Below are 27,686 nucleotides of genomic sequence, written 5' to 3'. Positions count from 1 at the left end.
GTTTAATTCATATCAGTATCTCACCGTTCTGTATTACTACCTTGGATTTAGACACTTCAGATTAGTTATTGCACATATTTTTCTACTGAACTTTAGATATCAGGTTCATGACAAATCATGATAATTCCTTAGATCCAGTGGCATACCAGGGAATAGGCTGCCACCGGGGAATAGGCTGCCACTGCCGCCATCGGGAACAAGCCAGCGCTGAGTTCTCCCTGCTTTTCTTCCCTGCGGGGCCGACTAACTCTCGCTACCCGATGTAAATTCTGACGTCGGAGAGGACGTTCTGGGCCAGCCAATTGCTGCCTGGCTAGCCCGGAAGTCCTCTCCGACATTAGAATTGACATCGGGCGGCGAGAGTTGGTCGGCCCTGCGGGAAAGAAAAGCAGGGAGGGAGAACTCGGCGCCGACCTGTTCCCGATGGTGGCAGTGGCAGCAGCATGTTTCCAAATGGTGGTGGTATTGAGGAGGGCAGGGAAAAAGAAAGAAAGGGGGCCGGGTGAAACAAAGAAAAAAATGGGGCACAGAGAGAAAGACAGACATAGAGAAAGAAAGGGGGCATGAAGAGAGAAAGAAAGAAGGGGCAGGGTGAAAGAAAGAAAGAAATGGGGCACGGAGAGAAAAAGAAAATAGACATACAGAAAGAAAGGGGGGCATGGAGAGAGAAAGAAAGAAGGGGCAGGATGAAACAAAGAAAAAGTTGGGGGAGGGAATGAGGTCTGGAGGAGAGGAAGCATACAGGAGGCTGAAAGAAGGGAAGAAATATTGGATGCACAGTCAGAAGAATAAAGTGCAACCAGAGACTGATGAAATTACCAAACAAAGGTAGGAAAAATGATTTTATTTTCAATTTAGTGATCAAAATGTGTCCGTTTTGAGAATTTATATATGCTGTCTATATTTTGCACTATGGCCCCCTTTTACTAAACAGCAATAGCGGCTTTTAGTGCAGGGAGCCTATGAGCGTCGAGAGCAGCATGGGGCATTCAGCGCAGCTCCCTGCGCTAAAAACCACTATCGCGGTTTAGTAAAAAGGGAGGGGGTATATTTGTCTATTTTTGTATAGTTGTTACTGAGGTGACATTGCATAAAGTCATCTGCATTGACCTCTTTGAAAACCCGCGGAATCTAAATGATAATTAACATTTTCTCTGCATACAGTGTGCTTTGTGATTTTAAAATTTTATTGTTGGTAGATCATTTTGACTTGGCCATGAAGGTAAGGGGGAGGGAGGGAGGGAGGGGAGCTGCTGAAAGACATCTAGTAATCCTTGCAGGCTTGACTGTGCAGGGAATTATTTTTGTAAAATCATGTTTTGTTATGTGACTGGCATTATTTAGACTTTAATTTCTATGAATGAATAGAATGAAAATGATATAAAATTACTTGCTTGTTTTTATATGCTTGTGCTGAAGGAAAGTGGAGAGAGAGTGGGCTGAGGATGCTGAAGGGAAATGGGGAAGAGAGAGTGGGGAAAAGACACTGATTTATAAATTGATAATTGTATAGAATATTGTTTCTTTTTATACTTTAATATAATAAGTTCAATATAAAACAATTCAAGGCTTGTGTGGATGGAATCAGGTGGTTTGCAGGGATGGGAACCGAGCTTACGGGGATTAGTCCAATAAAATGGTATTTTCTTATTTCTTATTATTTGTTTTATTTTTATTTGTTAATTTGTAAAGTGATGATTGTTATGTATCAGTTTTTTTCAAATTTACATCTACTGTTTTTATATTTTGCACAGTATTAGAGGACATGTGTTACTGTTTTTGTGTTGTGGTGTTGCATTGTATGCAGAGTCTGGTTTCTTGATGGATCAGTTTAACTTTTATCTACATATTTCTATTTTTAGTTTGTGATTATTCCATATTGGGCGAGGGTGTATCTCTGTTCTGTGTGTATGAAAAGAACATAGTTTTCAGTTGGCATTGACTGCAGGATCAATTGACTGTGCGGGATCTGGCTTTAGTTTTACAATGTATGTGTTGGTGTTCTAGTGCTCACTGCAGTGTTTAAGATGCTGCCTTTTCTTAGGTACACTCTTGTTGTGCGACACATGGATTGTTACTAAAAATCATATTTTTCATATAGATGGGGGGGGGGGTCAAAAAATGATGGGCCCCGGGAGTCACATATGCTAGGTACATCACTGCTTAGATCACTCCCTCTTTTTGCTACTCTATTAGAAATGCCTACATTTCCAAGGTTATTCCTTTATCAGATCTCAATGTCATCTGCAAAAAACAAAGATGCTTCCTTATAATCCAGTTAGGATATCAATTATGAAATTGTTGAATAGAACTGTCCCCAAGGCTGATCTTGAAGAACACCAGTAATAATTCATCTTCCTTTCTTAAAATAAATTTTATTAATGTAATCCAATAAGCTAAGGGGTTCATAAAAAAAAACAACGTCTAAGAAGTGTCCCTAAATGGCTACTTGGACGATCAAAAAGCCTGATCGTCCAAGTACCCATAACCAAAGCTGGTTTTTAGACGTATCTAAAAACAGCTTAGGCCTTTCCCCTGCCTCTAAATGCACAGAGAGAAAAGAGGTGTGTTTAGAGGAGGGGAAAGGGCGGGCAGTGAGCGAGAGGTGGGCCGACCTACACCTAGGCGTACAACACATATAACCAAAACAGTTGACAAGTTGCCTAGTCGGCACTTAGACCTTTTTGACTTAGACGAAGTCAAACCAGGTCTAAGTACCGAAAAAGGGGCCGCTGAGCTGATGGCCGCTGATGCGATCAGTTTAGCGGCCTGGCAACCTACCCACCGCAACCATCGCCGCAGGAGAGATGCCCAATCTCTCCTGCCGCAATACATCACCCCCCCCCCGACAACGTCGAGGCAAGAGGGAGCCCAAGCCCTCTTGCCCCGTCGAACCGCGGCCCCCCCCCGACAACATCGGGGCAAGAGGGAGCTCAAGCCCTCCTGCCCCGCGATCGCTAACTCCCCCAATTACGGTCGGGCAAGAGGGAACCCAAGCCCTCCTGCCCCGGGCACCCGCGGCACCCCCGACAACATCGGGGCAAGAGGAAGCCCAAGCCCTTCTGCTCCGCTATCATTAACCCCCCCCCCCCCCCCCCCGATTACGGTTGGCCAGGAGGGAGCCCAAGCCCTCCTGTCTCAGGCACCTGCGGTTGCCCCGATAACATCGGGGCAAGAGGGAGCCCAAGCCCTAGAGTTCTAGAGACAACAATATAAGCATTTTTTATTGTAAATTATATAGTTTTAAGTATTACTATTGTAATTTATTTTGCTTATCAATTGTTGTTATTCATCATTTATTGTTATTTGAAAATGCTAATAAAAATATATTGAACTAAAAAAAAAAAAAATAATTCCTCTTCCGTCATTTGAACTCCATTTGCCACTATCTCTATTAACAATCAGTCGACTATTATAAGATGATAAGTAGGGCCAGGTTGTATCACACCAATGGCTCATTGTCCCCAGCATCTAATTCCTGAAAGTAACAAGCCATGGTCACTTGTAAATGCCCATCACATCCTAAAATCAGCCATTTCATGTTCTTCATCTCCATAAGTAGGAAGTGTAGACATCTTCCGCTAGTTGATTAAATAATGATCCACTGAGCTTTTTTTTAAAACTCAAGTAAATTACTAGCCTTGACAATATCCTTCTATTTGGAACAATGTCAAAAATATTTCTAAAATTCAAATATGCCACTGCAGATTGATGGGGAAATAATTATATGGGTTCTTATATGTTGTTTACTAAGTTTAATACTGAATAATAATAATAATAAAGGTGGAAGAAAACACTAGTCTTGAGCTTGGATTTCAGAAAGGCTGAGAAAACTGGCATGAATTTGGATAACAGAACACAGCTAGTCATTTGTTGCTTGTTAACATCTGCAGACATGACTACCTATAATTAATAATGTAACAATGACTCTTCCTATAGCATTGGTTCCCAACCCTGTCCTGGAGGACCAACAGGCCAGTCAAGTTTTCAGGAAACCCTAATGAATATGCATGGAGCAGATTGGCATGCCTGGCACCACCATTATATGCAGATCTCTCTTGTGCATTTTCATTAGTGTTATCCTGAAAACCCGACTGGCCTGGTAGTCCTCCAGAACAGGGTTGGGAACCACTGTCCTATAGGACATCATATGTGAAATTATTTTGTGGGGGGTTAAAAATATAAGATCCAATCAATGAATGCCAAGTACTCATCAAGTTGTGTCAGAGAAAAACAGAATAAGAACAAAGAAGATATTTCAGTATGAAGATTTGGCACTCTCCCTTCTAAACACCTAATTTGAATAATTAGAAAGCATCTAGGAGCTCTTTCTCTGTAGACTTCACTCGGACGGCAACGCATCGGAGCCGGTGACATGGCTGCCCTACGACCCCTAGTGAAACCTAAGATTGTCAAGAAACGAACCAAGAAATTCATCCGCCACCAGTCAGATCGTTATGTCAAGATTAAGCGAAATTGGCGTAAACCCAGAGGTATTGATAATAGAGTTCGCAGGAGGTTCAAGGGCCAGATCCTGATGCCAAACATTGGTTATGGGAGCAACAAAAAAACCAAACACATGTTGCCCTCGGGATTCCGCAAGTTTCTGGTACACAATGTCAGGGAGCTGGAGGTGCTCTTGATGAGTAACAAGTCCTATTGTGCAGAAATTGCCCACAATGTTTCTTCGAAGAACCGCAAGACCATTGTAGAGAGGGCAGCTCAGCTTGCCATAAAGGTCACAAATCCCAATGCCAGATTACGCAGTGAAGAGAATGAGTAGATGTTTGTATGTGGCTTTAATAAAAGATATAAAAAGAAAAAAAAAAAAAAAAAGAAAGCATCTAGGAGTTAGGGGTTTGTCTACTAAAATGCACTAAGCCCTAATGTGTGCTTAGCATGTGCAAAAATGCTTACCACAAAGCACATTAAAGCAATTTGCAATACATAAGCTATTTGTGTGCTTTAAGCGTGTAGTATTTTGTTGCATTACTTCTCTGAAGGTGCCATGTCAGGGGCAGAGAATGGGTATGAAAACATTTTCCCACTAGGGTATTCTGAATGCCACATGCTAACTGGTTAACACATTCATTAAATAGGAGGCAGCCAGTGCATAATTTTTTCAGGTTGTGTGTGCTAATGCAAACATTAGAAATTCCCATATTTCTTGGGTGTACTAGAAATGGGATTAGTGCACAGCAAAATCTCACGATGTGCTAAGCTCACTTATTAGCTTGCTTTAACAAATATACTTCTTAGTGTCAAAGTAGAAATGAGACTAACCAGTACATTAATTTTTCAAACACTTAAGATTCCAACATAATAAGGGTGAAGATTTGTGCTTTTCTGTTGTTTTGTTTTTGCAGGAAAAAAAGGTACCGATACTCATACAGGGCAACCTTAGAGGTGGGGTCACAATCTATGGGTCTTTCACACTCTCTTCCTCCCTCCTTTCTGCTCATGAGTCCATCTCACCCTCTGCCCTTCCCTAACCTGACATCTTTCCCTTCCACTCAAATCTGACATTTTCCCCTCCTCTTCCATTACCCCACCCCATCAACATCTCTTCCTCCCTCCCTTCTTTCTAGCCCCTCACAGAATTCAACATCTCTCCCTTCTGCCTCCTATTCTTCTTACTCACACAATCTCTCTCTCTCTCTCCCCACCCCCACTCCGCCACCCGGTCTGTGGTCTGGCATCTTCCCATTCCATCCTCAACCCCCTTCCCCATTTCTAACCTTCCTTTTGGTTTTCCAAAAGTTAGTAGCAGCAGTGATTCCCAGCCGCCAGCCCCAGCCTCTACTTTCTACTGAAGCCTGCCTCTCTGACCTACTTCCTATTTCCTGTTTCCTCAGAGATGGACCGCAGTAGAGTTTTTCCCATGAATCTGATTGTGCTTGAACAGAAAATAATAATAAAAACTATTAAAGCCCATGCTGGGGTCCCTCAAAGCCACTGATTGCATAAAGCTAATTTTTTCTTAAAATTTGATTTTTTTTGCTTCATGGAGCAAATTTCTTGGTATTATAGCTATAATTTTTGTTTTCACACTCAGCAATGACACATTGATAAAGAGGCGTTTTATGTCAAGTCTGTTTAATTCAAATATCAATACAGAAACACTAGAGTCTCCAATATGCTTGTTAAAGTGGGGTTGGACTCCTTAGAACCCCACCAATGCAGTGTTAAAACTACAAAAGAATAGGAAAACATTTCCAGTCATCATATAACGACAAAAAGACATTTTATGCAAAAAAATCTAGCAGTATTTTATTAAATGAACCTTCACTATTTGCACTTTATTGTGAAAAATAGCAGAAATTTAACATATTTCATTAATATCACAACTCAGCTGCAAGATTTATCTAATGCCAACCTCATTACACTCACTTAATCCCTCTCCTTAAATCACTTCGCTGGCTCCCTATCCACTTCTGCATACAGTTCAAACTCCTATTACTAACCTACAAGTGTTTTAATGTCATGACCCCTCAGTATCTCTCCTCTCCTTATACACTTCCTCAAGAACTCTGTTCCTCAGATAAGCTACTTTTATCTGTACCCTTCTCCTCCACTGCTAATTCCAGACTTTGTTCCTTTCTTCCAGCTGCCCCATATGCCTGGAATAAACTACCTGTACCAATTGTATTCCAAATATTCAAATATTCAGTGTCTTCTTGAGATAGGATAAAGCTTGTAAAGCTGTTCAACTCCTTGTAATAAAGCCTCACGCTGCATTCAGTGATAAAATTTCTGAAAGTCACCTACAGTCCACACAGTTCCTGGAGTACCTGGGCATCTGGTTCAACATGAAGGAGAACAACGTTTTTCTATCAGAAGCTTGCAAAGCTTACACATCTAATCTGAGAGTTTTGAAACAGGCCAACGCTGATAGCATGGCATTACTTACAGGGGTTGGGATCAATGGTGGGGGAGGGCACACTTATGCCCTCTCCAGGATACACTCTTATCCCATTAGTCTCCTCAAATAGATACATTGCAGGATGCCCCTGCCTTGGATACTGGAAATGCTTTGCAGGCTGAACTGGTGGCTGAAACCTCAGTCTCTATCCCGGGGAGTGCCACTTTGTACAGTGTTCCCTCTAAGCTGAGCAGGTGTCCTCCAGCTGCATTGCTACCACTAGGGGGTGGAATATTTTCAGTCGCTAAGGACAGGTATGTTCCCTGAAGTCCTGCAGAACTTGCCTGTCCCTCACAATTGAAAAATGTGACAGTAAAACAGCACCCTCTATTGGTGAGACTGTGGGTGGAGGACTCCTGCTCAGCTTAGAGGGAACAGTGGCGCCTCACTGACAACAGATACCAGCCTATATGGCTGGTGAGCATATTATGAGGGGCATCCCATGCAGGGACATTGGTTGGCATCTCAGAGGAGGTGGTCGATCAGCTGGTTTGAGCTGAGGGCCATTCATCAAGCACTAAAGGATCCAAAGAGCTTTGGTCTTACTGCATGGATTTTGAGCAAATGGCTCTAGTGCACAAAGACTATTTGGAGGTAGGCATTGCCACTCTCCTGAGGTCAAAGAAGCAGTAAACATGGCCTCCTATGTGAAGCATGTGGTATTTTTTTGTGTTACTTTTCTGAAGGTGCCATGTCAGGGGCAGAGAATGGGTAGGGACACACTTTCCCACTAGTGCGTTCTGAATACCACACACTACCACATGCTTCCAGGACTGGTGTGCAAAGAAAAGTATGGACTAGAGAATGACACGGGGAAAAAATTTGTCACCATGACCACAGACCCTTGTCCCCACCCCATCCCTGCGACAACTGTCCCCACCCTGTCCCCGCAACCACTGTCCCCACAGCATCCATACAAGCCTCAGTACTGCAATTTTTAGCTTATTCCTTCCTTATAAATCAAAGTTCTGGCTGCTGAACTAGAGAAAGAGATGTTCAGCTGGCAGGGCTTCGTTTATAAATTTTTATCAACACAACTAATATGGTACTTTATCCTAAAGCAAAAAAAAAAAAGAAAATAAATAGAATATTTTTTCTACTTTTGTTGTCTGGTTTCTGCTTTCCTCATCTTCTCCTCATTCATTTCCTTCCATCCACTGTCTGCCTTCTCTGTCTCTTCCACATACTCTGTTACTATGCCTCTCCCTTCCATTTCTCCCTCCAGCCCCCACCCCAATTGGTCTGGCACCCATCTTCTTCCCTCTGGAATCTCTGTCTTCCCCATTTCTCTTCAGCGTCTGTTCCTCTCCACCCCACCTACCCTCCCTCTCTCCCTTCCCCAGTTCCCTTCAATGTCTGTACTTCCCCACCCCACCATCCCCAGTTCCCTTCAACATCTGTTCCTCCCAACCCCACCTTCCCCAGTTCCCTTCAGTGTCTGTTCCTCCCCACCTCACCTTTCCCAGTTCCCTTCAGCATCTGTAGCTCTCCACCCCACCTTTCCCAGTTCCCTTCAGTGTCTGCTCCTCTCCTCTCCACCCCACCTTCCCTCCCTCTCTCCCTTCCCCAGTTCCCCTCCACCCCACCTTCCCCAGTTTCCTTCAGCGTCTGTTCCATCCCACCTCACCTTCCCCAGTTCCCTTCAGCATCTATTCCTCTCCATCCCACCTTTCCTCCCTGCCCCGGCCCTTACCTTCATGGCAGGCATTTCTAAATTTCTTTCCTACAAGGAGATGGAATGTTGAAGTTGTGTGTGGCTGCAGGAAATGCCATCTCAGATGCAACTTCCGGTTGTGTCAGAGATGACCTTTACGGCAGCTACATGTGATTTCAACGCTCCGGCTGCTTGTAGGAAAGAAATTTAGAAATCGCCTGCCATGAAGGTAAGGGGCAGGGAGGGAGAAAGGGAGATGCTTGGACAGGGCGGCGGTGATTGAGCAGCAACAGTGGCGGTGATCAGGAGGGAGGGAGATGTTTGGACGGGTCAGCGGTAATCGAGCAGCGGCAGCGATCAGTAAGGAGGGAGTGATCGTGATTGGTGATCGCTCGCGTTCCCTCCCTTAACTATGAAGACAAGGCCACGTCCCCATAGCTGCAGTGAATACCATTATTCCCCCACCATTTCAAAGGGTTACCCAAAATCACCTGCGGCTTATCGAGGGTAACAGCTACCATGTCTTTCTCTAGTGTGGACCCAGTCAAAATCCCAATTTCTTTGGTTCTAGCATTCCTTCAAGAGGCCTGATGGTTGGCTATCTCAAGGTACAGATAGCAGGTCTTTTGTACTTTTCAGAACTCAGGCTAACAAAAGGACATTTGCCTCTCACCCAGATGTGTCAAGACTTATGAAGGGGTCATTATGCCTGCACTCTCCAGTATGTCAAAGAAAAACAAAAGAGGCGACCTATGGTGCTCAATCCTTTTATTCACTTAAGACCTGATACGTACATGTTTCAGCTGTAAGGTCTGCCTCAGGGGGTCTTATCCAGCTGTGTGTGAGAACAATGGTATGTCTCCCACACATCTGATTAGATTATAGCACAAACGGATGGTGATTAAGAGATTTTGATTGTTTCACTATAAGAGAATAATTGGAAACACAGTGCCCTGTATTGAGGATAAGACCCCTGAGGTAGGCCTAGATTCTGGGGCCTGCTTTTATACATCCCAAGTTTTCAAGAATGATGTGCCTATTGCACTAGAAGGGAAGATTAAGCATTTACCTGAATAATCTTCTTTCTAGTAAATAAGTACACCACTCTTGAAGTCCAGTCTGTCAGATGTTCATTAGCCTGCTTTCTGTGTCAGACAGTCCAGATTGCAAGATATGTTGTTTCTATCCAAGGTCCAGGATAGAGAAGACCATTGCTATCATGAAGGGATCAAGGAGTATCATTCAGAGCTCTAGGACTGTTAGTGCAGGTTGCACTCAGGTAGGTGGCTTGTTTGTTCGAATTCATTCTATATGTTAAATAGTTAATTATTCTGTGTTAAATGTTTTGATATGAGCAGAAAATATTTTTTTCTTAGGGAGTATCTCCCTTCCCCCTCTCTGTTATGTTTATGGCTATCTTCTTTAATACAAACTGAGGACTTACAGGGCAGCCCAGTGTGAAGGGAGGTAGAGTGGAACATGTAAATGAGGCTTTCTACACAGGATCTTGCAACTACGGATTGACTACCCAAGTATTCAAGAATAATGTGTTCAAGAAAGATGTGTCTATTTACTAGAAAGAAGATTGAGGTAAGTACCTAACCTTCCCCTAGTAGAGATGATGACACACATAAGTAGAAAACGTTTTTAGAACAGGAATAGTGTATTCTTTCCATTGGAAAAACAAGTAGAAAGTCAAATAAAAGGAAAATATCTATAGGCACAGGATTGGTGGGATCTGTCTAATGGTGCTGTTTCCCCTCTAGTCAGAAGGGACACCCCCTCTTTGAAATGCCTTGTGGCTTGGTATAAAGCATAGCCAGGAGCCTGAGAGTTGAAGTGGTCTGGGCAGGCTGAGAGACAGATGATGCCATCAAGTTGATACATAGGAAGAGTGTTGGGAACTGGGTAAGGGATGAGGGGGCAGCCCGAGAAGAGAAGAAACTGAGAACTGGATTTGGACTGGGTAGGATGGAAGGAATGCTAATGAGTATGGGCTTCCTTCAGTGAATTATCAATGAGCTTCCCCAACTGGAAGAAGTGGTCTGGTGATAGGAGTTACAACCTCAGCACCCTTAGGTTGTGGGTTCTTAGAAATATAGAAACATGATGGCAGATAAAGGCCAAATGGCCCATCTAGTCTGCCCATCCTCAATAACCATTATCTCTTATTTTATTTAAAATTTTATATACCGTATAACATAACAGTCAAATATTAAATGGCACATACATGTTCAATACATAAAAACTTAGTCGTTAGATCCAGAATCTCTAGCTGATAAAGCATTTGCAGATAATTACGTCACAGAGTATCTTGTCACAAGAAAGCATTTACAAACAACTGTGTTTTCAACATTTTCTTGAAACCCAACCTGTCTGCACATAAGCGCAGAATTTTTGACACGGCATTCTAAAACTTTACAGCCACCCCACTGATAACATAGCATCGCCTATCCTTGAGCAAGAAATTGTCAACCTACCTCCCAAACATAGTTTAATACTATTTTCCGATCTCAAACTCCTTCTGGGTTGATAAATCTCATAAAATCGTTGCAATACAATAGGAGAAGCATGGTACAATATCTGATGTACTATCGACAACATTTAAAATGCACTCTTTGCTGGATTGGCAACCAGTAACTGTTTTAGCACCGGTGTTATGTGTGCCATCCTAGGGTACCTGTAATCAACCTTGCTGCAGAGTTAATCAACACCTGCAGCGCCCTCATCTTCACTTTTGCAACTCCCAGATCCCTCTTACCTATCCCACGCCTTCTTGAATTCAGACATACTCTGTCTCCACCACTTCCTCTGGGAGACTGTTCCACACATCTACCACCTTTTCTGCAAATAAGTATTCAAGCCCCACACTGTTCCTTGAGACCTTGGGCAAGTCACTTAATCTTCCAATGTCCCAGGTACATTAGATGGATTGAGAGCCCTCCAAGGAAAAAAATGCTTGAGTACCTAAATGTAAATCACTTAGCCTCCATTGATAGGCAATATATAACAATTTCTAAAGGTTAAAAATTGATCATCCTGTTTATAATTTTTTAACCACACACAGAATTGGTTAACAAAGAAAAATCAAGACATTTATTTCCTATTCCAGTGCACTCTGTTCTCCATAGAAGTGTGACCATGAATCATATTTAGATTCTCACACACTGATTTATTTTGAAAATTTAAATAAAGGACAATATTATAAAATGTTATAAACAATTCTGAGTGGCATTTAATGTACATTTAAACTCTGAATGGCACATGTAAATCATAACTAAGGTTTAAGTTTTTTTTTTTTTTTTTAATTTCAGCAATTTATAGTATGATGGATGGCTGTGTTTATATTTGTAGACACATTAATGCAACTTCAGAGAACAAACACTGAATGTCATTCATCAGATGTTTATCACTGGAGCTTTTCTTTTATATACAATGATTATAATGTATAAATAACATATTAGGTTAACCTTCCGCATAACCTATTCACCAAAAGACTATGGTTAGCAACTGCCAGTTAGCTTACAAAATAATGTGCATTATGGTTCATAATTTATCTCAAGGATTTGATTTATTGACATTACGACGACAAGTGTTTGGGTTGTAAGCATTTTCTGAGACATGAAAAGTTGGTAGATGTTCAATCAAAAGAAACACTATAAGACAACCTTGAAAAATATGTTTGGAATAATTGTTAGCACTTTTCATTATAGTAAAGAAGGATAGTATGGTGTCCATGTAGAAGCCTTTCCATCTACTAACCTTGGGCTTTTCAGTGCCCATACTATAAAATTGTGCATATGTTCACTAATGGGAGCTTTCTGCTTATAGGGAAGGGTACAAGTACAATTAATTTCATAGCATTGCAATAAAAACAGAAGCCACTGTAAAGATAATAGAAATAGTGCAATGAAAAGTAGGCTCACAGACTGATAAGGAAAGAACAGATGGGGAATATCATAGAGGAATATGTAAAAATAACTTGGAAAGTTATGGGTACAGATGTCCTTAGTCTACTAATGAAATCACTGAACTAGAACCAACACAGAGAGAATATATTACAGCATTTACTAGTGCATCTTGCACTTCTCTCAAGTTGGGTGAGGATAGTGACCCCACCTTGATGGCCAATAGCGCTGATATGGCTTACGTGTCAAATGAAACATTGCAGTGAATGTATGTAGAAACATAATTCAACAATAACCATAAATGGAGCTCCTTTGGGAGGATGGGCTATAAAATAAATTTCATGCTAAGAAATGCAAGGTCATGCATTTGGGCTGCAAAAACCTGAGGGAACAGTACAGTTAGGGGGCGAAGAACTTATGTGCACAACGGAAGAGCGGGAATTAGGTGCGCTTGTTTGTGATGATCTTAAAGTGACCAAACAGGTTGAAAAGGTGACGGCAAAAGCTAGAAGGATGCTATGGTTCATAGGGAGAGTTATGGCCAGTAGGAAAAAGGAGGTATTGATGCCCCTATATAAGACTTTAGTGAGACCCCATTTAGAATATTGTATACAATTCTGGAGGCCACACCTTCAAAAAGATATAAAAAGGATGGAGTCAGTCCAGAGGAAGGTTACTAAAATGGCATGTGGTCTTCATCATAAGGCATATGGGGACAGGCTTATAGATCTCAGTCTGTATACTTTGGAGGCAAGGCAGGAGAGGGGAGATATGATAGAGATGTTTAAATACCTACGTAATGTAAATGTGCATGAGTCGAGTCTCTTTCATTTGAAAGGAAACTGCAATGAGACGGCATAGGATGAAGTTAAGAGGTGATAGGCTCCGGAGTAATCTAAAGAAATACTTTTTTACAGAAAGGGTGGCAGATGCATGGAATAGTCTCCCGGAAGAAGTGGTGGAGACAGAGGCTGTCTGAATTCAAAAGGGCCTGGGATAGGCAGTTGGGATTTGTCGGAGAGAGATACAGATAATGGTTACTGCGGATAGGCAGACTAGATGGGCCATTTGGCCTTTATCTACTGTCATGTTACTATGTTTCTATATAAGAATGCACTCTTTTGAGGAAGAAAACAAATGTTTAAAAATGCAGAGCAGTAGCATATGTTAAAATAAACCCCAGTGTAAAGAATGAGAAGCTGAGGCTGCTGTGAGTAATCATGAAAAAAAATCTAAGATATCTCTTATACCACAGTCCTCAAGTGCCAGAAGCCAGCTGGATTTTCAGGATGTTCAGACTGAACACCCCTGAGATACATTAGTGTACAATGGAAACAGTAGGGAGTGTGCCTATATTTAAGCACTTAGAGCAGTGTCTCTCAAACTGTGTGCCATGGCACAGTGGTGCACCCCAAATAAATTCCAAAAGTTTACTTTATTTAAAAAAAATTCCCTTCATAAGTATTCACTAGAATAGATGACATGCAAATCATGTATGCAAGAGTCTGTCAATGTTACGAGTGTCTGCATGCGTAAGAATACAACCACCCAGTCAAGCATCATTCTTTGACATGATTGGTCCTTGAAAACTAACGGCAAGTAATTTTATTTTTTATGCGGTAGTCATCCTAATTTGAGCAACAAAGCAATCAAGGCTTTGCTACCGTTTGGATCTTCTTATCTTTACGAACTTGGATTTTCAGCTCTGACAGAAAATGAATCGAGAAAAGGAGAACGACTGCAGATGGTGGATGGTGGTGTTTGCTTGTCGACTATCGAGCCACTTTTTCAGTTAAATTTATTTATTTAAAGACTTATATCCCGCCGCATCCTACAATTCTGCGTTGGTTACATACAATAAAATTATTAGCATCAAAAATTAATTTAAACCATTTGAAACTCCTTGTGCAAGCATCGACATTCAGCAGTGATATGACCACAAATCATGGAGATTTGCAAACTAGTTACAGTTTCATCTTGAACTAAGAATTTTGAAAGTTTCCATTGGGTCTCCTGAAGCAGATCTCAAAACGGGGCCACGTTGGGACCCCTCAGATCACGTTCAAAAGCTAAGTGAAGTGCTCATTACATATTCCAGTGATTTCTCCATCTATTTGCAATCCAAGATATTTATAAATTATTTAACAATATGAAGAAATGAAATAATTTAAAAATTTAAAAAGCAAAAAATAAGAAATAAAACTCAATCAAGTCTCAGAGAGTGATCATATATATAAAGTTCACAATGACTGGACAGTGAACTCTTACCACGAGGGTGGTTATACACATACCCCCTCCTTTGGAGTTTCAAGTTTCAAGTTTTATTCGTATTTAATGAATCGCTTATTTAATATACTAAGCGATGTACAATATAATAAAATAAATATACAAATAAATATCTGGTGCTGACGTACAAAGTGACAATGACAGTATGAGGTAAAACTAACGTGAGTCGTGTAGGGAAAAGGGGCAGAGTTACAATGCTAATTGAGTAAGAAAGAAAAACATTAATGGAATGAACAAAAGGGAGGGTAAATTTGGTGCCAAATTGGCTTCATATATTATTAGAGGAAAAGAAAAAAGATTATTGAATGGAAAGTAAAAGATCGAATGCATCATTGAAAAGGTAAGTTTTTAAGGTTTTTTTAAACGATGATAAGTCTTTTAGTTCTCTAATATATTGAGGTAAAAGGTTCCATAGTTTCATATCTCTGAGCGTATCTAATATAATAAAAGCCTAAGCCGCGCATGCAGACTCTTAACTGCATGCTCCCGTTTTCCGTGCGCTGTAGGTCCCTGCAGGTAAGAGTGCGCATGCGCAGCTTAGGGTTTTATTGGCTACAGGCGACACGGAGGCTGTCGGCCGCGGCGGCTGCAGGCCGCGGTGGCTGTTGGCAGCTGCAGGCCATGGCGGCTGTCGGCGGAGGGCAGAAAGCACATGATGAACTGGAGCGGGGCCTAAGGCCCGCAGTTCATCAGAGGAGCAAGAGGGACTGAGCACCCCTCCTGCTCCCAACTTTTAGAAGTAAGGGGAGGGGAGGGAAGCGGGGGTCCGTGTCCAGTGGCAGGAGGGAGTGGGCATCTCCCTGTGTTGTTTTGTTTTTTTGGGGGGGAGGAAAGGAGTTGGCCAGATGGCAGGAGGAAGTCAGAATCCCTCCTGCCATATTTTAGAGCGCTTTGGGGGGGAGCGCTAATGGTAGGAGGGAGTCGGCATTCCTTCTGCCATTTTTTGGGGGTTCAGGGAGGGGTTAAGGGAGGGAGTGCTTTGTCGGGGGAGGCTTTTTTTTGGAAGTGAGGCCTACTGCTGGACGGGGGAGCAGGAAAGAGGTGCTAGGAGGGAAGAAAAAGGAAGGGAGGCTTACTGCTGGACAGGGGGACAGGAAAGAGGTGCTGCTGGACAGGGGGGAGATTAAAAAAAGGGAGAAGGGCTGCTGCTGGATAAGGGGAGCAGTGAAGGGGTGGTGGTGAACACAGGGAAGGTAAAAGGAAGGGAGAATGGGTGGACAGCCGAGGAAAAAGAAAGACAGAAAGAAAGACAGAAATACAGAAAGTGGCTAAGGAGAGAGAGAGAGAGAAAGAAATAAAGACAGACACACACACATATATTCTAGCACCCGTTAATGTAACGGGCTATAAGACTAGTTATATATAAATTGATCACTCACTGGAGACAGTAACTCTATTGAAGTCAGTCTTTTCCACAGTTATCTATATTCATCTTTAGCATTAACTTTTAAAATTCAACTTTCTTCCATTTTTCTGCTTCCTCCTTAAATCTAACTACTTTTCCACGTCTTCCCTTCCCATCTATCCATGTGTACCATCTTCTACCTCTTTCTTCTCCCCTATCTATAAACATGATTTCTTCCATTTTCTTACCTTCCCCACTCCTCCCATCCCTATGCACCATCTCCTCCCTTGCTCTCCCCTTCTCCATCCCTGCATACCATCTCCTCCTCCTCGTTCACTCTCTTGTGGTCTGACATCTATCTTCCCCCTTTCCTCCTCCTGTGGTTTGGGATAGTTCTGTCCTTTCCACAGTCTGGCATCTCTCTCCTCTCCTTTTTTTTTTTTTTTTTTAAACATATTTTTATTGAAAGTGGAAAAGGTCACAACCAGACTCAATAGAAAGTACACAGCAGGAGTGTGAAAACAGCCAAAAACAATAGGTAAGCTGCGTGAACAAGATAAACAATGACCCCCGCAACCGAAGCCCCCCAGGGTCTCAGCAGGCCAAGAAAACAAAACAAAGCAGAGCTCTGGTTGACCAGGGGTAGATCGATATGACAAAAAGTATAATAGAGCAAGACATCAAGTGTCGCAACCTTCCACCATTTTGTATGTAAACCCCCAAATGGGACCAACCACTGCAATCCCACCTCACTCGCTCCAACAGCCAGACCGGAAAGGTGCCCTAGACCTGCAGGGGAATAAAGGGAAGGGGCAGAGAGAGATACCAGACCATGGGAGGAGAGGAAAGGAAGGGGAGAGATATCAGACCACTGATTTTTTTTTGGGGGGAGGGGATGCAAGAAGAGAAAGATGTCAGACCAGGAAGGAGGAGGGAGGGATTCCTGACTAAGGCAGGGGGAGGGGAAGGGAAAGACAGATGCCAGACTACAAAGAAGGGAGAAGGGAAAAGGAGAGGTTTGCGCATCCGCACTCTCCTCTTCTTTCTTTTCCCTTTTTTCATGTTCCAATTCAAATTTCTCCAAATGAGAATGATAAAAAATTAAAATTGTTTACAGGGAAAATGCAGGAAAAAAAGTTGCTCCAATAGCCAAAACTCTGGATTTCAGGGCCAATAACTGTTTCCTATGTTCCTGAGTGGCTCTCGTTACATCTGGAAAAATTTGAATTGGCTGCCCACAAAAAAAACAACTTTTTTATATTTAAAATAATTCTTTAAAAACTAGAAATTATCTCTTTCTGACAAGAGAGTTACCAACAAAGTTGAACAAGTGGAAATTATATCTTGAATGTCCTCTAAGAAGGCAGTGCAGCTGCTAATGCTGGAGCTACATCCATCACTCCTCTCTAGTTGACATTGCTAGTGATAAGGGCATATACATAACCATCTGAAATACAAATATTTCTCTAAAATATTTTCTAAGCAGCGAAACTAACATAGAAACATAGAAGATGACGGCAGATAAGGGCCATAGCCCATCAGGTCTGCCCACTCTACTGACCCACCCCCAAATCTACTATCCTAGGGATCCCACTCCTGGTGGTGACAGGTTCCCTTGGCTTAACCCTCTAAGGGATCCCACATAGGCATCCCATTTGCTCTTAAATTCTTGCACGCTGTTTGCCTCGATCACCAACTCTCCAATCTACTGATCACGAAACAAGACTACAAAACTTTCAGAAAATAAATAAAAACCCTGCTATACAAGAAATCCATCAAGACAAACTAACTCCGCAGGAAGCATTTCAATCCCCCAAAGTAACCCGCTCAACTCTGTAACTCTTCTGGAAATGTCCAGCTAACCTCTTACGTAAACTGCCTTGAACCGCAAGGTAATGGCGGAATAAAAGTCACTGATGTAATGTAATGTAATGTATTTCAGTTGAAAGTAAAGGTGAAGAAGGAAAATTTTAAAAGTGTAGATTATTAGCACACAAACGATTTCCCAATTCTTCCAATTTAAAACGAAAAATCAGACTTTTACAGTTGATGTACTAACTGATTGAAGTACTTTCTCTTGATTTTGTATCTCCTCACTAGCAGATTTAATTTTTGTAATATCATTTGATCAATGATCAAATCTCTAACTATAACAGTTGTCCTAACCCTTCCTTCCTAGGCAGAAGCCCCTGGAGACACATCCTTGGTGCAAAAGGATATTGTATCCCCTGGTGGGCAGGTCCTGGTGGGCAGGTCCAGGGTGATGTTTTTCTTTTAGGAGACCTCTCTCCTCCAAGGCAGCACAGGAGCTACCAGACTGGAGGTGGGACTTCTCTACAACATCTCTGTAGATCTCCTCTCAGCTCCTCCGAGTCTGTTACTCTAGCCTTAAGGAAATGTATTCATTCTCTGAGAGCTAGGAACTCTTTGCAGCAAGGACATACACATATAACATCTCGCCAACCGGGAATAACTAGTTCAGAGATATAACAGGAAACACCAGAACTGAATCAACATACTAGTTAGGCAGTTTACCTATTTATCTGTGTAGAAGGCCATCAACCCACAACACCTTTGCCTTCTCCCCCTCCCCCAAATCTAGTATTATCAACAGAGGCTATGTGTGTCAACTTTAGAATGGCCTAGTGGTTAGACAAACTGCCTCAGCCCCCTGAGGATGGAAGTTTGATTCCCACTGCAGTCTTTGTGACTCTGGGCAAGTCACTTATGATTGCCCCATGTAGAAAATAAGTACCTGTCTAAAAAAAGGTAAACCAACACAGAAAAAGCAGTATACAAAACCTACTCCATTTATTGATTGCTAGTGCTCAATTAATTGTGCTAATTTGTTCATTATTCTATTAGGTTGTACATGCAATTTTGAGCCCCATATATAGAATTTGTGGGATTATGTCACTCCCTCCCTTCCAGCCTTAGGAGCTGCCCTTTCACAAACAAACTCAAAACAACTAAACTGTCTAGTCAGAATGTTACCATATAAAGCAAGGGTTTTCAAAATTGTAGGAGTGTAAAAAACAAACAAACTGACAATTACAAGAAAATGAAAGTATGCTATAGAAGTTATTTTTAATCTTAAAAAAACAAAAACAAAACAAAACTGAATTCCTGCACAGCATAAAAATGAGATTTCCACTAACTGTGATCTAAAAAATAAGAGAAGTTATAACAGACTTTTACAGTTGAAGCCAGTTCACAGTCAGACCTCAAACAGTCCTAATGCAGCTGCGGAATAAATAATATTCCTGCCAAAATGACTGCTCCCATGAGGATAAGGGAAAGTCTTATCTATTGCTTCAAAATGAATTAAGAAAATAGTTATATGCAAGCAAAGAGAGGAAACACAGCACCAGCTGAGTTAAGAGAATAACTGATGTCTCCAGCTTAAGACTGAACGGTGCAGTTGCTCAGAGCATTTCAGAGACTACTGTGGGTGGAAGTGACATTTGTCACCAATTTACAGTGTTATTCAGTTACAAATAAAGTGGAAAATCACTGGACTAATGTATATAGCCCTCGATGGAGACTACCCCAGCTTTGTTGGTTGGGCTGAGAACTTTTCAACAGCCCCTCGTACAAGCTTCATCTATAAATTTGCTCTGCCGTTTTTGTCTAATATCAACATGAAACACATAAAACAGTAGTACCACTATTTTCAAAAGAAAAATCTGCACAAATGAAAGAACTACAGACCACATTAGGCAATTAGCATAGGTAGTTTAGTTTTGGTAGTTTAGTTTTACAAATAGATCACCTATGATCTATTTGTATGTAAATTTTCATAGGTACAAAGTGCTGCTGGAATTTTGCACCTGCTTTTGCTATGGGTACAGTTTCTTTGGAAAATAATGCACTTAGATTTGAAAATACAGTCCATGGGGTTTATTTATTAAGCTCCCGTAATGAAATAATAAACTTAATTTGCTAATTAACAAGCATGCTGAATAATGATGAACTGTGAAGCATGCAAATGCCTGCAAACCAGCTCTAATCCCCCCTAAAATGAATAATGAATTAATAAATTATTATGCAAAATGATTAACACACCTTGCATTAAACATCACAAGATGTAATATTCATGAAAAGATAATGCAAGATGTACTGTTTAACTTTCTTTCCAAGAGCACAGGTCACTAATGCACAGCCGGAATCTCCCAGGGAGCAACCAAAATGGCTAATGCTTACTCTAAGGTACCCCCTTGCTATCCCACAATTCTTCCATCCCTTTCAAAACAGACTTCTGGAACACCATCCTCTATGTGGGCAATTCTCTAAGTGTGTACCTTTCTTTAGGTGCCTCAGTGCTGCTTGGCGAGGCCCTATCTTATAATGCCCAACAAAGAAAAATGGGGAGACCCAATGATCCACAGTGAAAACAATCCACCGATGAAAACAAAAAACAAAACTGTGGATACAGATGTTCTGGAGATAATTTATTAAACACTGACATATAAAACCATGAAATTTCAATTAGAAAAGTACAATGATAAAAAATACTGTGATAAAAATCCAACCAGACCCTACACGGTCTGTGTTTTGGCGAACACGCCTTCCTTTTTTTGCTACTTCAGCTTGTCTATGGTGTTCCTTGCTCACTTGTTTAAAGACAATAGACTGTTTTCAGTCCAATTCTTTATATGTGAGTTTGCAAACCATTGGACCCCTGAGGAAGGCGTGTTCGCCGAAACATGGACCGTGTAGGGTCCGGTTGGATTTTTATCACAGTATTTTTTATCATTGTACTTTTTTAATTGAATTTTCATGGTTTTATATGTCAGTGTTTAATAAATTATCTCCAGAACATCTGTATCCACAGTTTTTGGTTTTGTTCCTATCTTATAATGCACCCGAGCACTCAGGTTCCATTATAGAATCCTAGTGTAAGTCAGTATTGGCACACCTAACATTTATGTGCCTGCAGTAACATTAGCCATAGACCTGACATAGCTGTGGGTGCCTACATATGGCATGGACACATGTAACTTACAGTATTCTGCCTGTGCTCCTCTCCTTTCATTTACACATTATCTCCCAAATTCTATAAATGCCATTAAAAATTCAATGTTCAAATCTCGGTGCCTGCTTATACACACACTTTAATTGAATAGCAAGGCAATTAGCACCAATAAATAATTATTGGTGCTAATTGGCATGAATTAAAATTTACACATGCATATTGACAAGACTGGATCCATAAGTCAGAAAGGGGGCGGGGCCATGGAAGGTTCATGGGCAGACCAGGAGCGTTCCTGTAATTTGTACCTTACTACAATATGCTGCTATTGTTTAAGAGGATCCATGCCTAATTAAGGTGTGAGGATTTACAGTAGGGTTTAACTGGTAGAAATCATTGTTACGGTTGAGAGCACCAAGTGCTATTCTATAAACGGCACATAGCTTTTAGCAACCTAAGGTACTTTATCTGGGTGACCCTATGCCTTTACTTAAACAGTGGTCGGCACTTATGGCACAAATGCGAGAGTGGGAATGCAGGAAGTTGGAATTTTTCAGGAGAGGTTGACAAACATCTGGTTTTATGGAAATATTTTTAGATAATGTGTTGGGAAACCTTGGTTACAGGAGGGTGGGTTGTGGATTGCAGGAAGGGCAAGGGGATGGTTGGGGGATATATCCATAAAGAGCTGGGTTTGGTTTGGGTTGTATATTTTTCTTGGTCCTGTTTGCTTGTGCTTTGTTGAATAGGATGTGTTTTTTCCCTTAGCATTGTTTTTGGTTGCTTGTACAGTGCTTGTTTGTTACTGCTATACCATTCCTTTTCTCATCAATAAAAATATTTAACCCCCCCCAAAAAAAAGTGACACATAAAAGGTCAACTAAATATACAATGTCATTTCATGTCATTGGCAAATGAAAATGAGCAGAATCAACCTTCCCCCCCCCCCCCCCAACCACACACAAGATTTTCATGTGCTGTCAATAGCGCATACTCTTTCCAAATGAGGGTGTCCTGTTTCCTGATTGTGCATGCATGTCTTTGAATTGCTCTATGGTGCAGCTGTTGTATCGCTCTATGGTACAGCTGCATCTCCAGTACTGTATGCAGTTCTGGTCACCGCTTCTTAAAAAGATATACCGGATTTACAAATGGTACAGAGGTCAATTAAAATGATAAAAGGGATGGGGCAACTCCTTATGAGGAAAGGCTATAGTGGCTAGGGCTTCTCAGACTGGAGAAGAGATAGGTCAGGAAAGATATGACAGAGGTCTGTGTTAGCCTGAATTAAGCAAATGTGAAGAAGGAGGATTGCCTGATAAGCGCTGTTTGAAGATTTCAGAATGAAATGCTGCTGAATTTCTCCAAGATGAAGAGCCCAAGCCACTTAAGCTTTTCCTCGTAGCAAAGTTGTCCCATCCTTTTTATCATTTTTGTTGCCCTTCTCTATACCTTTTCTAGTTCCACTACATCTTTTTTTGAAATACGGTGACCAGAATTGCACACAGTATTTGAGGTGCAGTCATACCATAGAGCGATTCAAAGGCATTATAACATTTTCATCTTTGTTTTCCATTCCTTTCCTGATAATTCCTAATATTCTATTTGCCTTCTTAGCCACTGCCACACAATGAACTGAAGTTTTCAACGCATCCTGAATGATAAAACCTAGATCATTTTCCTGAGTGGTGACTCCTAACATGGAACCCTGCATCACCTAGCTGTAGTTTGGATTCCTCACTTTGCACATGCTCACTTTAAACATAATCTGTCATTTTGGTGCCCAATCTTCCAGTCTCACAAGGCCCTCAACATTTTTCACAATCCTCTTGGCACTTAACTATGAATAACTTTGTGTCATCCAGCAAATTTAATTATCTCACTAGTTATTCTCATCTCTAGATCACTGATAAATATGCTAAAAGGCTGCAGTCCCAGCACAGACCCCTGGGGAACCCCACTATTTACTCTCGCAAAATACCTTTCTCACCAAAAAACTTTAAAGAAATCTTAAAGCAGAATCCCTCGGGAGTGTTGTTCTGCTGTGAGAAACTAATGACAGCTTAATGTGTTTCATTAGTTTTAAAAGGGGAGGAGCCTCAGAACCCCGTGCGTTGTAAAACTTCAACAACCGCACTAGTGATCCGCACGGGGATTTGAGGCTCCTCCCCTTTTAAAACTAATGAAACACATTAAGCTGTTAGGAGTTTGTCACAGCAGAACAACACTCCCGAGGGATTCTGCTTAAGATTTCTTTACAGTTTTTGCCAGAAAGGTATTTTGCGAGATTCTTTCTCAGATCCTGTGTATATTTTTGGCGAACCCCATTATTTACCCTTCTTCACTGAAAATATTGACCAGTTAACCCTATTCTCTGTTAATATCTTTCAACCAGTTCTCGATACTTAATAGGACATTACCTCCTATATCATGTAATTCTAATTTCCTCAGAAGTATTTTATTAGATACTTTGTGAAACGCCTTTTGAAAATCCAAACAATATCGACTGATTCGCCTTTATTCACATGTTCATTCACCCCTTTAAAGAAATGCAGTAGATTGATAAAGTAAGGTTTCGCTTAACTAAATCACTGTTGGCTTTTTTCTCAATCTATACTTATTTATTCAATTTTTGATACCATTCTCCCAGGGGATCTCAGAACAGTTTCCATTAATGTATTCAGGTACTCAAGCATTTCTCCCTCTCTGTCCCAGCGGGCTCACAATCTGATGCCTGGGGCAATGGGGGGATTGGGTGACTTGTCCAGGGTCACAAGGAGCCGTGTGGGTTTGAACCCACAACCTCAGGGTGCTGAGGCTGTAGCGCTAATCACTGCACCACACTCTTCCCCTATGTATATGTTCTGTCATTTTCCCCTCCTTTTACACAACCACTATAGCGGTATTAATCACAGGCTGGCGTGCTGAATATTTTGTGCTGCTCCCGACACTCAGGGCTCCTTTTACTAAGATGCACTAGTGTTTTTTTTTGCGCGCTTAACGTGTGCTACAATGCCATACGCGCTAAATGCTAACACCTCCATAGAGCTTGTTAGTATTTTTCATTTAGCGCGTGGTTAGCACGCACTATTCTTTAGCGTGCGCTAAAAACGCTAGTGCACCTTAGTAAAAGGAGCCCTCAGAGTTTCTGTGAATGTTGGGAGCAGCACAGAGCATTCAGCCTGCGCTAAAAACTGCTATCGTGGTTTTGTTAAAAGGGAGATTTGTTCTTTATAATAGTGTTTACCATTTTGCCCGGCACTGACATCAGACTCACTGGTTTATAATTTTCCAGATCACCTTTGGAAGCCTTTTTAAAAATCGGTGTTACGTTGGCCACCCTTCAGTCCTCTGGTACCATGCTAGATTTTAAAGATAAATTATAAATGACTAACAATAGCTCTGAAAGTTCATTTTCAATTTACTCAGCACTTTAGGATGTATATCATCCAGTCCAGGTGATTTGCTACTGTTCAATTTGTCAAATTGACCTGTTATATCTTCCAGAGTCAGAGATTTGTTTCAGTTTCTCTGACTCATCAGCATTGAATGCCATTTAGTTTTAGTTTATTATTATTTTAAGTCTGCCTTTATCCAAAGCAAATTAGAAAAGCAAATATACACAATAAAACAAAAAAAGTACAATTAAGTACAATTAAGAAAGACTGCTTTCCTTTAAGGCCCAGACATCTTATCGAATGCTATACTTCATATTACAGAACAGATACCTTCCTGACAACTGCTTAAGTTATTACATATCATTGAGTATTGTATTTCATAATGTAAAACAAATGCTTTTTTAACATTGACTTAAATTCCTGCAGGTCTTTCAACTGCCATAAATACACAGGTAATTTGTTCCATTCCTCAGGTCCTACACTGGAAAACACACTTTTTCTTGTATTCTCATAATGAAGACTTTTTGGAGACGGAACAATCAAACTTGCCTGTGTAGAAAATCTTAATCGTCTCGTTGGAACATAAAGCGCTAGACAGTCACATAAATACCTAGGCGCCATGTGATTAAAACTCAAATAAACCATCAACAGTAGTTTGTATTTCACTCGAAACTCCATAGTCAACCAGTACATTGCAATATAATGTCTAGTAACATGCTCAAATTTTTCAATCCCACCAGACTTATTATTGAATTTTGAGCCACCTGCAAATGTTGCTGGGATTCCCAAAAACACAATATTACAGCAATCCACAGTTTGAATAACATTCTTAAAATCATATCTAGATTGTTTAACATCTGCAATTTAAAATATTTGTTTTTAATTACACTCTGCACTTGTAAATGAAAGCTAAGCTGAGAATCTAGCAAAACTCCTAGGTAAGTTACACTTTCAGTAATTCCTTTCTAGCTGTTTAACACATTAATTGTCAAAGGAATATCATCAAACTGTTCTCTTGACATCAACGTAATCTTGGTTTTAGCTATGTTCAGCATCAATTTATTATTAGTCATCCAGTTTTTAATGAACCCCCAAAACTTCATTCATTCTTATTTCTGCTTGCAACAAAGTACCGTCTATTGGAAAAAAAAATTGAATATCATCCACATATATCCTATATGACACCATACCACTTCAGCAGTTTACAAAGTGAAAGCAAATACATATCAAACAGGATGGCCAATAATGCAGAACCCTGTGGTACTCCCGTAGTCAATGTCTTATTCTGAGAGATGATCCCCTGCACACACACTTCCTGTCTTCTATCCTTCAAGAATGACTCAAACCTCGTCTGGAGAGGGGAGTTAGACAAGGGTGTCCATTATCTCCTTTGTTGTTTGACATTGTACCGGAACCCTTGCTATTGGCTATTCAACAGTCAAAGGAGATTCATGGTATTCCTTATGCAGGTCGGGAATATAAAGTCTCTGCTTATGCAGATGATATTTTGCTTCATTTGAGGAATCCTGAAACTAACATTCCACATTTACTAGATTTGTGACCATTTTTGGTAAATTTTCTGGTTATAAAATAAATTGGAGTAAGTCAGAGGTTCTTCCATTAAATGGATATTGTCCAAAAGGATTATTTGATACATTCCCTTTTCTTTGGAAGAGGGTATAAAATATTTAGGTGCTTGGATGAAAAGTACACTGGAAGAAAAGATGAAAGTAAATGAAAGATCTTTATTGCTGAAGGTCACAGAAATGTGTGAGCAATGGAACCCTTTACATTTGTTTTGGTGGGGGAGAGTTCAAACAGTTAAGATGATGATATTGCCTGTAGTTTGTTACCAAATGGGTATGTTGCCAGTGTTTTTTCAGGGGTCTTTTTACAAAAAAATGAATAGTATACTTACCAAATTTATAAAAATAATGATATTAAAAAAAAAAAAAGAATGACTCAAACCAATACAACACCGTTCCTCCCAGGCCACAGCCCGGGTGTCCTCAATAAGATGTCATGATTTAACATATCAAAAACAGCAGAGATATCCAGGAAAACCAGTATTTTTTTTATTTTTATTCAATTTTCTATACCGTTCTCCCAGGAGAGCTCAGAACGGTTTACATTAATTTATTCAGGTACTGGAGCATTTTTCCCGGTCTGTCCCGGCTCACAATCTATCTAATGTACCTGGGGCAATGGGGGGATTAAGTGACTTGCCCAGGGTCACAAGGAGCAGCGTGGGTTTGAAACCACAACCTTAGGGTGTTGAGGCTGTAGCTTTTAACTACTGCGCCACACTCTCCCCTACATCTTCCTCAGTGAAGACTGAAGCAAAGCATCCTTTCAATCTCTCCACTATGACTTTGTCTTCCCTGAGCACCCCTTTTACCTCTTGGTCGCCTAGTGGTCCAACTGATTTGTTTTCCAGGTTCTTGCTTTTAATATTCCATTACCTCTCGCACCAATTCATGCACTCCATAAAGCAGTCCTTGATTTCATCTCCCTAGCATGCCCTGATGTTATATTTACCCAGTCAATATTGGGGTAGTTGAAATCACAACACACTCTTAATCTTTCCTCTTCTACTGGGCAGAAGGCAGCAAACAGATCACAACTGTCCAAAAGTGGAGAAAAAAAGACCTCACTTCATAACAAGGAGCCCAACATAACGGACACTGCTGAAAGTGAGCTCATTCTTCATTCAGTGGAACTAGAAAAAGTACAGAGAAAGGCAGTAAAAATGATAAAAGGTATGAGAAAGAAGAGTAACCAGCAGAAGGGATGCCCCTGTATAGGTCGTTGGTGAGGCCGCACTTGGGAGTATTGCGTTCAGTTTTGGAAGCTGTATCTGGCAAAGGATTTAAAAAGACGAAGCAGTCCAGAGGAAGGCAAAGAAAATGGAAAGAGGTTTGAACCAAAAGTAGTATGAGAAAAGACTGGATGACCTAAATATGTACTGTATACTCTGGAGGAGAGGAGGGACAGGGGAGATATGATATAGACATTTAAATACTTGAAAGGCATTAATATTTAACTAAATCTTTTCCAGAGAAGAAAAAACGGTAAAACAGGGAGGAAGACTTAGGAGCAATGCTAGAAAATTCTTTTTCACAGAGAGGGTGGTAGATGCCTGGAATGCCTTCCTGAGGGAAGTGGTGGAGAGGAAAACGGTGATGGAATTCAAAAATGTGT

At 40.9% G+C, this 27,686-nt stretch overlaps 2 protein-coding genes across 3 annotated transcripts in view; one reads left to right on the top strand and one right to left on the bottom strand.

Annotated features, from left to right (window-relative positions):
- The window catches only part of DPYD (dihydropyrimidine dehydrogenase), a 1,270,977-nt gene that overhangs the window by 1,136,031 nt on the left and 107,260 nt on the right, over positions 1–27,686 (bottom strand). The window lies entirely within an intron of this gene.
- On the top strand, positions 4,331–4,820 carry LOC117346355 (60S ribosomal protein L32). Its single transcript, XM_033915767.1, has one exon. It carries the CDS (start codon positions 4,376–4,378, stop codon positions 4,781–4,783), a length of 408 nt encoding a protein of 135 aa, XP_033771658.1. The 5' UTR covers positions 4,331–4,375; the 3' UTR covers positions 4,784–4,820.

The sequence above is a fragment of the Geotrypetes seraphini genome, chromosome 12 (genome assembly GCF_902459505.1).
Source record: "Geotrypetes seraphini chromosome 12, aGeoSer1.1, whole genome shotgun sequence".
Classification (NCBI taxonomy): Eukaryota; Metazoa; Chordata; class Amphibia; order Gymnophiona; family Dermophiidae; genus Geotrypetes; species Geotrypetes seraphini.
This window is presented reverse-complemented; position numbering and strand designations above follow the sequence as displayed.

What these genes read in the sequence shown, in the direction of transcription:
- LOC117346355 (XM_033915767.1), top strand. Translation starts at nt 4,376, where the DNA reads ATGGCTGCCCTACGACCCCTAGTGAAACCTAAGATTGTCAAGAAACGA.